At 38.4% G+C, this 10,977-nt stretch overlaps 2 protein-coding genes across 6 annotated transcripts; one reads left to right on the top strand and one right to left on the bottom strand.

Moving 5' to 3' along the window:
- Positions 1-2,007: 2,007 nt before the first annotated feature.
- fuca2 (alpha-L-fucosidase 2) lies at positions 2,008-8,049 on the bottom strand. Its single transcript, XM_017476294.3, has 7 exons — positions 7,781-8,049; positions 6,840-7,027; positions 5,252-5,591; positions 4,579-4,789; positions 3,832-4,022; positions 3,361-3,469; positions 2,008-2,577 (listed from the first exon to the last, which is right to left on the bottom strand). Exons 1-7 carry the CDS (start codon positions 7,960-7,962, stop codon positions 2,440-2,442), a joined length of 1,359 nt encoding a protein of 452 aa, XP_017331783.1. The 5' UTR covers positions 7,963-8,049; the 3' UTR covers positions 2,008-2,439.
- A 347-nt stretch (positions 8,050-8,396) lies between these two features.
- Positions 8,397-10,680, top strand: LOC108270047 (putative deoxyribonuclease TATDN3). 5 transcript variants are annotated; one of them, XM_017476296.3, is made up of 10 exons: positions 8,397-8,572; positions 8,662-8,694; positions 8,785-8,858; positions 8,956-9,037; positions 9,124-9,186; positions 9,297-9,406; positions 9,547-9,602; positions 9,691-9,803; positions 9,935-10,012; positions 10,153-10,680. In XM_017476296.3, exons 1-10 carry the CDS (start codon positions 8,519-8,521, stop codon positions 10,297-10,299), a joined length of 810 nt encoding a protein of 269 aa, XP_017331785.1. In that variant the 5' UTR covers positions 8,397-8,518; the 3' UTR covers positions 10,300-10,680. The 5 variants fall into 5 exon arrangements, with proteins under 5 accessions (XP_017331785.1, XP_017331784.1, XP_017331789.1 ...); XM_017476295.3 differs by having other exon boundaries at positions 9,932-10,012; XM_017476300.3 differs by having other exon boundaries at positions 9,935-10,008; positions 10,153-10,291.
- The last annotated feature ends 297 nt before the right edge of the window (positions 10,681-10,977 follow it).

Here is a 10,977-nt window from a genome sequence, read left to right as displayed (position 1 = left end):
AACTACAGCTTTTCATTTATGCGCTTTACCAACACTATAAGTTGAAAGGGCCTGGATAAACAGTACAACGCTATTCCTGGCACAGCTGCCCTGAATAACACAGATAGGGAGTTTCTGGGGGGAGGGAAGTAAGCACGTGTTTCTCGATGTGGCATGTGATGCTCTCGGATTCCCAACACTTTCACAAGTGGACTATGGCAGGTATTTCGAATTGCCACACATGGGTCTGTTCAAATGAACTTGCTTATATCAGAGTAAAAAAATGCTGCTTGTGAGTGATGGAAAAGAATTATGAAACTGATTCAAACAAATGCATGGCTAGAATTTCTCATTACTAAAATGTTTACAGTCACAACAGACAGAGTATCTCACTAAAGTGAGTACACCCCTCACATTTTTGTAAATATTTGATTTTATCTTTTCATGTGACAACACTGAAGAAATGACACTTTGCTACAATGTAAAGTAGTGAGTGTACAGCTTGTGTAACAGTGTAAATTTGCTGTCCCCTCAAAATAACTCAACACACAGCCATTAATGTCTAAACTGCTGGCAACAAAAGTGAGTACACCCCTAAGTGAAAATGTCCAAATTGGGCCCAATTAGCCATCTTCCCTCCCTGGTGTCATGTGACTTGTTAGTGTTACAAGGTCTCAGGTGTGAATGGGGAGCAGGTGTGTTAAATTTGGTCTCATCGCTCTCACACTCCCTCATACTGGTCACTGGAAGTTCAACATGGCACCTCATGGCAAAGAACTCTCTGAGGATCTGAAAAAAAGTTTGCTCTACATAAAGATGGCCTAGGCTATAAGAAGATTGCCAAGACCCTGACACTGCGCTGCAGCACGTTGGCCAAGACTATACAGCGGTTTAACAGGACAGGTTCCACTCAGAACAGGCCTCGCCATGGTCAACCAAAGAAGTTGAGTGCACGTGCTCAGTGTCATATCTAGAGGTTGTCTTTGGGAAATAGACGTATGAGTGCTGCCAGCATTGCTGCAGAGGTTGAAGGGGGTGGGGGGTCAGCCTGTCAGTGCTCAGACCATACACTGCACACTGCATCAAATTGGTCTGCATGGCTGTTGTCCCAGAAGGAAGCCTCTTCTTAAAATGATGCACAAGAAAGCCCGCAAACAGTTTGCTGAAGACAAGCAGACTAAGGACATGGATTACTGGAACCATGTCCTGTGGTCTGATGAGACCAAGATAATCTTATTTGGTTCAGATGGTGTCAAGCATGTGTGGCGGCCACCAGATGAGGAGTACAAAGACAAGTGTGTCTTGTCTATAGTCAAGCATGGTGGTGGAAGTGTCATGGTCTGGGACTGCATGAGTGCTGCCGGCACTGGGGAGCTACAGTTCATTGAGGGAACCATGAATGCCAACATGTACTGTGACATATTGAAGCAGAGCATGATCAGTATGCAGTAATCCAGCATGATAACGACCCCCAAACACACCTCCAAGACGACCACTGCCTTCCTAAAGAAGCTGAGGGTGAAGGTGATGGACTGGCCAAGCATGTCTCCAGATCTAAACCCTATTGAGCATCTGTGGGGCATCCTCAAACGGAAGGTGGAGGAGCACAAGGTCTCTAACATCCACCAGCTCTGTGATGTCATCATGGAGGAGTGGAAGAGGACTCCAGTGGCAACCTGTGAAGCTCTGGTGAACTCCATGCTCAAGAGGGTTAAGGCAGTGCTGGAAAATAATGGTGGCCACACAAAATATTGACACTTTGGGCCCAATTTGGACATTTTCACTTAGGGGTGTACTCACTTTTGTTGCCAGAGGTTTAGACATTAATGGCTGTGTGTTCAGTTATTTTGAGGGGACAGCAAATTTACACTGTTACACAAGCTGTACACTCACTACTTTACATTGTAGCAAAGTGTCATTTCTTCAGTGTTGTCACATGAAAAGATATAATCAAATATTTACAAAAATGTGAGGGGTGTACTCATTTTTGTGAGATACTGCAACTTTTCTATGCAACACTTAACTCAAATTTTATTTGTCATTAATTTTTTTATTATTATTAATTCACCCAGACATTTTGCTTTATAAAATCTAAAAAAAAAAAAAAAAAAAAAATTGTCCAGTTGGCATATTTCCCAATCCCTGAGTAATTTAAAATACATTCTTTCTTTTTGGGGTTATGATAAAATAATACAGGGCTTTGCACATACAGTAGTTAGAATTTTGATTGTTAATGCAAACCACACACACACACACACACACACACACACGTTTCATTAGATATTCACGTACATACACCGTATTCCATTATAGAAAAAAAACCCTCAAAGATAATCAAACTCATAAAAAAAAACATTGAGACAACAGGATAAAAATTCAAAATCACAAAATGCTAGAATGGCATAGCTTATTTGCCATGCCCATATTAATACGTGCAATTCTGCAAGATGATTAATGTCCTTAATCTACAGCAGTCAGACGAATAGTCCAGGCCCAGGAGCAGGGCATCTGACCAGGAGACAGAGGAGGAAGGTAGACCTGTAGACCATTTGGCTTCATTGGGATCCATTTCAGCGGTTTGTAGCCCAGTAACACCACCTGGTTAGTGCAGAAGTAGACAAAAAAAATATTCTGTTTAAGTAAACAACAATGAACAATAATGGAGAAACACCTTAAGCTCAACCCTATGAGTGAGTGTATACAGTATCTGAACCAGACTGAGAGAATAAAGGCTCAGGAAACCTTTGCAGGTGTTTTGAATTAATTAGCTGGTTAGAGATCTTCTCAGGTCAAAATTTCTGTATTATAAATTCTTTATTCTAATATTTTGAGATACTGGATTTTTGATTTCCATGAGGTGTAAACTGTAATCAACAAGATTAAAACAAAAAAGGTTTGAAATATTTCACTTTATATGTAATGAATCTAGAATATATGAAAGTTCAATTGTTTTGAATTAAATTACAGAAAATAATAAACTTTTCCACAATATTTTTTGAGATGCACCTGTATGTGTTTTCTCTTGTTATTACATGTTTTTCAATAATTCATAGTGCTGCTTGGTCATGGTTATTTGCTATTACATGGCACCCTCTTGCAATTGATTTTTCCATCAACTTGTAACATGTTCTTTGACCTACTGGTTTTGTCATTTGTATTTGTCATGCTCTTTGTGCGGCTCTCTCAATAATTTCTAATCAGCTAGTCTCAATTTCCATCTGTCCCCTGTTGGCAACTTTAACAGCCCTATGGTGTAAATTGTATTGAATCTTACTTGTAAATTACTTTAAATAAAAGTATGTGTCAAATTTGTAAGTGTAATGTTATGTAAACTTGAATGTCAATGGATGAAATGAGCGATAAAGCTATAAATACAATTACCTGTGTTTGAGCTTCTGACACTATAGGATCACTGAGAATAACATATCCACTACTTGGCCATGAAAGCAAAAACGCATAGACTGCCTTTTCCTTTGGCTTCCATGTGTACCTATAGAACAAAAAACAAAACACTTAAACTGAGACATTGTAAACGGCGATATCTCACTGCTGTAATTAATCAAAACAGGCTGCTTTCTTTTTTTTTTACAACCATGATGACGTGATAGTGTATTTAAATTTATGATGGAGCTATTATTTATTCATTTGTAAATAAACAAAATATAGTACATTATGGACTGGATCATAAATGCCATCATAATTTTCCAGATAAAGTTGTATAATGATTCAACGAGGAAGTGCAATCAATAGTATTATTACCATAATACTGTTGAGTGTAATTAACTGCTCACTTCATGTCCTGTTTCCTCTATGGATTATATAAACAGTACTGAAATTTGAGACGAGACGCACCAAATTCCAGGTGTAACGCTGTCATTCTGCGCTTTCCAAGCAGTTGTATTGTAGATTCCTTCACCATTAACCTTCAGCCACTGGCCCACCTGCCTTAATCGCTCCTCAAATATGGGAATAATGCGGCCATCGTGTGTTGGACCCACATTCATTAACAAATTCCCGCCGCACGACACAGTCTCCACAAGGGTCTGCAAAGAATGTAGTGAAAAACATTTATTAAACACATTGATTTGACTCATTTGTCTTTAGTGAATTACTCCTCAGCCCATTTCTCATGAAACATTCATGAGAATGTTTTATGATTTTTTGACTTTCCACATTTTCTATGTTCAGATTAGTTTTCTTACAAACTTTTATTTCAAAGGTTGTCAACTGTAGCAGAGAAACTGGACATTTGAAATAATTTGCATCAGTAGCAAAGTCTAAAATCAACAGATTGAGAATTTTCTTAATACTTGTCCAGATATGTCTAGATATTAGTGTCTTTAAATTCTATACTTTTCCAGGTTATGTAGTTTAAATTATAACTGAATCCTGGTTTTATATACAGCTTTTTTAAATGTACTTTCTATTTTGTTACCACTGGAATCCATCTTAATTAATCTAAATTCACATCTAAGCAAACATCATATGTTCAAGGAAAGTGGACATAAAAAGCTCTGACACAGCCATAAAAAAGAACTGCAACAAAGTATTTCCTTGTGTGTAACACACATTCCATGGTGTGACTCTTGCTGCACATACCGTAATCAGCTGTTCAATGGTGAGGTAGTCACTGAACTGAGCATCTCGTCTATAGCCCCATGAGCGCTGGTCAATTGTCATGCAGTTCTCCCATTTGTGCTTCAGCAGGTGTCCTGGGTTGTAGCGGTCAGCACATGTGTAATATCCGCCGTGTGTACAAATACTACCCTTTCCCCATCGATCATTAGTCACAATAGTGTCCCGCACAGGGCTGTAAATGCAGCATTAGTCATATATGGGTATGCATTGACATTTAAGATGTCCTGTCCACAAAACATGCAGTATTTAGAAATACTATTTGGGGTCCAAGGGTGCATGAACCATAACCAGGGGGTCCGCATTGTACCATTGTAACAAAAAATTTACTTACAATGGTGGAAATCACAACCCACCATTGTTTGTTATTTATAAGTTACATTTATTATTGCCTTAATTGTTTATTATAGTTATTAGCCTGCTTGAGAGGTCACTTGATTTGAAATCTCAAAAAAAAAAATTAAACAAGTAGGCCTATAAATAATGTCCTCTTGAACCTAATGACAATTTTAATAAAACGTGTTCTGTGAGTGGAAAGTTCAGAAATTCAAAAGCTATATGGCTCCAATAAATAGCCAAAATATTATTGTACACATTTAAATAATTTTCTTAATATTTGAATAGTTGCATTCTTTACCTCTCGTTGTATAGCCAGGCAAGGAACCCAGTGCTATTCCAATACTGGTCTGGGGCATTTCCGTCTCCATCAGACCATAGTACTTCTGGTTTGTACTTGTTTATGATCTCATAAAGCTCAGGCAGGGTCTTCTCTTGAGGAAATGTAGAGGTAGTAAAATTGTTGTCAGCATCTGCTCTGAAAAGAGGGTGAAACCATTCAAAGAGAGAGTGGTAGAGTCCTAGGCGCAGGTCACTGTGCTTCCGTAAAGCACTGGATATTTCGTAAACTAGGTCGCGCTTTGGCCCAACATCCACTGCATTCCAGTTCCAGGAGTACTTTGAACCCCACAAGGTATAACCTGAGAAATAAACATTTATAATACTTCATTTCTTTGTTTGCACATTCAATTTCGCCATTCTAAAATCATTTTAGGGCTTTGACCTGACACCCAGATCATGTGTTTCATCCTAATTTTGTATGCTAAAACTGATCAAGTTTGGTGAAATCACATGTCTTAAGCCTTGAAACCTCAGTTCATCTCCAATCCCGATAAAATTCAAAATATCAGTTCATTTAATAAAGTAAAGATACATACAGCATTTACGCACAATTCTTCTGAAGCAGCATCAATTGGTATCCAATATGTATGTAACAAATAAAGAACCTTGAATTTATTGAATTCATATATAAAAGGTTGTACGCAAACTGACATGGCCATGCTTGCTGCTGTGCTGTTTCTCTTATTAGCATACTGTATATTGCCACATAATTCATTGTCTCAGGTTCTGAGGAAAACATCTGTAAAGGCTCTATATTGTGTATTAATCCTCTGTGGTTTTTAAATGTGTATAAGGGTTGCTCTGCACTGTTACATGCATTCTAATAATCAAATAAATGTATTCCTTCATTGACTCACTTTCTAATTAATTCATTAATTAATTCCTTAGCTTTATATAGCATTCTTCTAGGCCAGGGGTGGGCAATCCTATCTGGAAAGGGCCAGAGTAGGTGCAGGTTTTCATTCCAACCAAGCAGGAGCCACACCTGATTCCACCTGTTTAATCAATTGATCTTGGCTTTCAATAGATGTGGCTTCTGCTTTGTTGGAATGAAAACCTGCACCCACACCGGCCCTTTCCGGATAAGATTGCCCATCCCTGTTTAAGGCACTCAAAGCGCTTTACATTGTACGGGGGGAATCTCCTCAACCACTACCAGTGTACCATAGTGCACCAGAACGCTCACCACGCACCAGCTATTGGAGGAGAGAAGAGGAACGTGATCTTGCCAATTCAGGGAGGTTGATTATTAGGGGATAATGATAGATAAGGACCAACGGGGTATTTCAGCAGGACACCAAGGTTATACCCCTACTCTTTATGAAAAGTGTCCTGGGATTTTTAATGACCACAGACAGTCAGGACCTTTGTTTAAAGTCTCATCCAAAAGATGGTGCTGTTTATACACTATAGTGTCCCCATCACCATACTGAGGCATTAGGACCCACACAGACCACAAGGTGAGCACCCTCTGCTGGCCTCCATAATACCACTTCCAGTAGCTACCTTAGTTTTCCTAGGAGGTCTCCCTGGACATTCACACAAACCTTCATGATGTTTAGTTGTGAGGACAATATACTTTGCTCCTGATGATGCAAAGATGTCTACCCAGTCCTTGGCATTGAAGAACTCAGCAGTGAATTGCGGTGCAAAGTCTTGATACTGGAATCCAGGGGCGTAGTTTTCAGCCATAAATAACAAATACGATGGGATTTTCTGGCCTTGCCAATACCACCTGTGGACACAATGTTATTTTCTGAGTCTAGCAAATAGAAATGGAGTAACTTAACAACAGGTGCTGAAATTAAAGTCTTGATTCTTGAAAAGACTTTCATTATATAAGTTTAAAAATATATATTTATATAAATCAATATAATATCAATATTTTGATAAATGATTGTGCAACACGTTTTTCTGACATCGTTGATATGGTGGTGTATTTGTTTGCATTTTTAATAATCACAAATTAAAGTGTACTGAATGGATACTGTTTATATTTGTAATTTTTTTTTTAAAAAAAAGCTTAATTTTTTGTCTTTGTATGCATTAAAGTAAAGTAGCATCAAAGTCAGTTTAGCGTTTTTATGTTTATTTTACTACTGTTTTGCAAACAGTTTGTTGGCTAAATTATATATCGTGATACACCGTGTATATAGAAATGTCCTCAAGTATCGTGATGATATTTTTGTCATATCACCACCTAGTAGGTCACATGACCAGTTTCATTTGGTCAAGTTGGAATAGACAAAATTCACCACAAACGTCGCCATACAGAAATTTATTACACAGTCTAATTCCACAATTTATATCTTTTTGATGAGTGACGGTACTTGCAGTACAGCTAAGAATTACAATCTTCATGATGTAGTAGAAAACGACGTTGACGGACGCATATCGCCCACTGGTGGACCCCTATGTTACCCAGCAGTGTAATTACCACAGTGGGGTTCAAATGCACCGACAGACAGACTGTGTGGGGAAAACTCACCAGAACCATTCGCTGCCGTAGCTGGGGACTGAAAACACACCCCAGTGTATAAAGATCCCAAACTTTGCTTGATCAAACCATTCAGGCAGGGGTCTCGAATCAATCGACTCCCATGTAGGTTTATACTGACAATAACAACTTCCCATCAACAGAGACAAAAAAACACAGCTCCAGTTGGCCATGTTGAAATTTCTGCCTGCTCTACTTTTAACAAACTACCGCATAGGACAAACCTCTCACAAGACCTATCACATGATCTCGTCCAAAAGGAAGTCATGTGATCACAATAAGTTGCATCCTTCTTCCTAGTTCAGACAACTAAGCGGAAACATGTTGCACTTCCTACTGTACCCTAAATGCCCCCACTCCCATCGTCATGTGACCATGAAATGTGTGTAGCGTAAAAAGTTTACAGTATAAATAAATACACGTAACAATAATAAAATATATTCAAATGAACATTGTGTCCTGCAGACACGTGAGAACTCAGTGACGAAGATCTTGAGATTTATTTACGTAGTTTTCTCGCTCGTGTTGTGAAGCTCGGCATGAACCTGCGCAGAGTTGCGCAGAGTTGCGCAGAGTTGTGTCACTCTAACACACCCGCTACGTAATGTTGTACGTGCTTATTTTGTCACATCCGATAGAGAGTTTAGAAAGTGTATTCGTGTATGGGTTTTATGGTTGTTTTGGTATCTTAAAATTCTTCTTTTAATCGATTTGGTCTGCGAAGGATTCATGCAAGGCTATATCGATTGTCACTGTCACATCTCTTCGAGAGAATTTGATGGTGTAAGATGCAGATCTGTGTTGTTTTTATAGTGCAATAAGAATAAATAATGAGTGAGTTGTAAACTGACTTTCTCTTTTCTCCTCAATAGGATATCGAGTGTGTTATTGAGCAATCAAAAAAGGTACATTTATCCAGGGCTTGACTTTTGCATGCTATATGATGTCATCATCAGACGCTTGTTTTGCACCCCTTTGCCTTGTTTTCATTTCAGGCTGGAGTTCTGGCTCTTGTTGCAGTAGCAGAGCATGCTGGGGAGTTTGAGAAAATCATACAACTTTCACAGAGGTGGACTACATTTCCTTACCACAATGACGCACCTGCAATGTATGATATATAATGCAGTGAATAAAAGAGGAGGTGTTTGTTTGTTTTTGTTTCACAGATTTCCTGGATTTATCTTCCCTTGCCTTGGAGTTCACCCAGTTCAAGAAGATTCAGCACAACCCAGGGGGGCGTTACCAAAGGTCTGAGCTGTGACATGCTGTATTGGTGTAATTTCACCCTAAAGGTTTGAGTTACTAATACTGATTAAAGTAGTTGTTCTCCACAGGATTTAGATTCTGCCATGCCCTTAATTGAAAAATATAAAGATCATATTGTGGCCATTGGTGAGGTAAGACATCTATCCTATACTGTAGAATGTATAAGGGTTTATCATATTATTATCCTCATAATTAGGATTAATATACCTATATACATAGACATACTCTGTGCTCCTTGCAGGTTGGCCTTGATTTCACACCCCGGATAGTCAGTACTGATGCAGGGAAAGAACTACAGAGACAAGTACTCATTCGTCAAGTAGAGATTGCAAAGCAACTAAATCTACCTCTGTAAGTCTGGGATAGGCCAATCTCAGATGATCATATCACAGAATTATCTAAAACTGTAAAATAATAACATGCCAGATTAGCTTTATGTTACTTTACTTGATACAGCAGTGTAAAAAAAGAAACCTTCATCTTTCCATTAGAAATGTCCACTCAAGATCTGCTGGAAGACCAACTATCCACCTTTTAAAGGAGCTAGGTATTATATTATTTAGCTTATAATTTAGAGTTAGGGTTACCTCATGTTTTCTTTTCTTTATGACATTGAAACATTTCTTTTAAACTAGGTGTAGAGAATGCTCTTCTTCATGCATTTGATGGAAAACCCTCAGTTGCAATGGAGGGCGTACATGCAGGCTACTTCTTTTCTATTCCACCATCAATCATAAGAAGTGAACAGGTAATCTTCTTGCTGCAGAAGTTTACTAAATAAATTAGATGCAATGCTGAATTCATGCATGTGTTTCAGACTATCACTGATGTAATACTATGCCATCTGTGAAGTCATGTTTTTCTTCTTCTGCTAAGAAGCAGAAACTTGTGAAACAGCTGCCGCTAGAAAATATGTGTCTTGAGACTGATTCACCAGCCCTTGGACCTGAAAAGCAGGTAGTCCTTGTTTTTGCTTGTTTAACATTAGTGGTTCTGTAAATTCCTCATGGTCATGTTATTTTTAGTGGTTGTATTTTTATTTTTGCCTTTGCTTGTACTGTTGGCATATTTCCTGACTAATCTTATGTTACACTTAGGTGAGGAATGAACCAGAGAATATCACCATTAGTGCAGAGTATATTGCCAAAACCAAAGGCATTCCTGTGGAAAAGGTCATAGAGGTCACCACACTCAATGCTCTTCGACTTTTCCCCAAGATGAAGACATTTATGAGCCATTTATGACCATTATGAGAAGGCCTCTACAAATGATCAAGATTTATATAATACTGGCTTTAGTGCATTCAATTTTAAATGAAACATTGTCAAACAAGTTAAGTTGTAGACTGGTGGGTTTAATTACAGGGTTTATGTGTCCCACATCCTTGTAAAGTTTATATTATGCTATTTGGGGCAGTGGTGGCTCAGCAGTTAAGGCGCTGGGTTACTGATCGGAAGGTTAGGTGTTCAAGCCCCAGCACTGCCAAGCTGCCACTGTTGGGAGCTACAGGGGTGCTGTATCATGGCTGACCCTGCGTTCTGACTCCAGCTTCCTAACAAGCTGGGATATGTGAAGAAAAGAATTTCACTGTGTATATGTAACAAATAAAGGCTTCTTCTTCTTAACCTTGGTGATTGTTTCAGTTAAGTAAAATGTGCTGGCATGCAGAAACAAAAAATGCATACAGACTGCAGTTAGTCTCTGTTATATAAATGAAGATTAATTTAAGCAAGCAATGGGAGTATAAAGATTAATATAAATTGTTTTTTTGTACCAGGTTTAAATAAAAATAAAGACCTGGTGTGAGTGCAGATATAATTTATTGCATATAAAAGAGAGCAAATGTACACCAGGATCATATGAACATACCATGTATATGTTGCAGATACAGTTAGACTTTACAGTTCATTGCATCTGGTCAG

Source organism: Ictalurus punctatus, chromosome 9 (assembly GCF_001660625.3).
Source record: "Ictalurus punctatus breed USDA103 chromosome 9, Coco_2.0, whole genome shotgun sequence".
NCBI lineage: Eukaryota > Metazoa > Chordata > Actinopteri > Siluriformes > Ictaluridae > Ictalurus > Ictalurus punctatus.
This window is presented reverse-complemented; position numbering and strand designations above follow the sequence as displayed.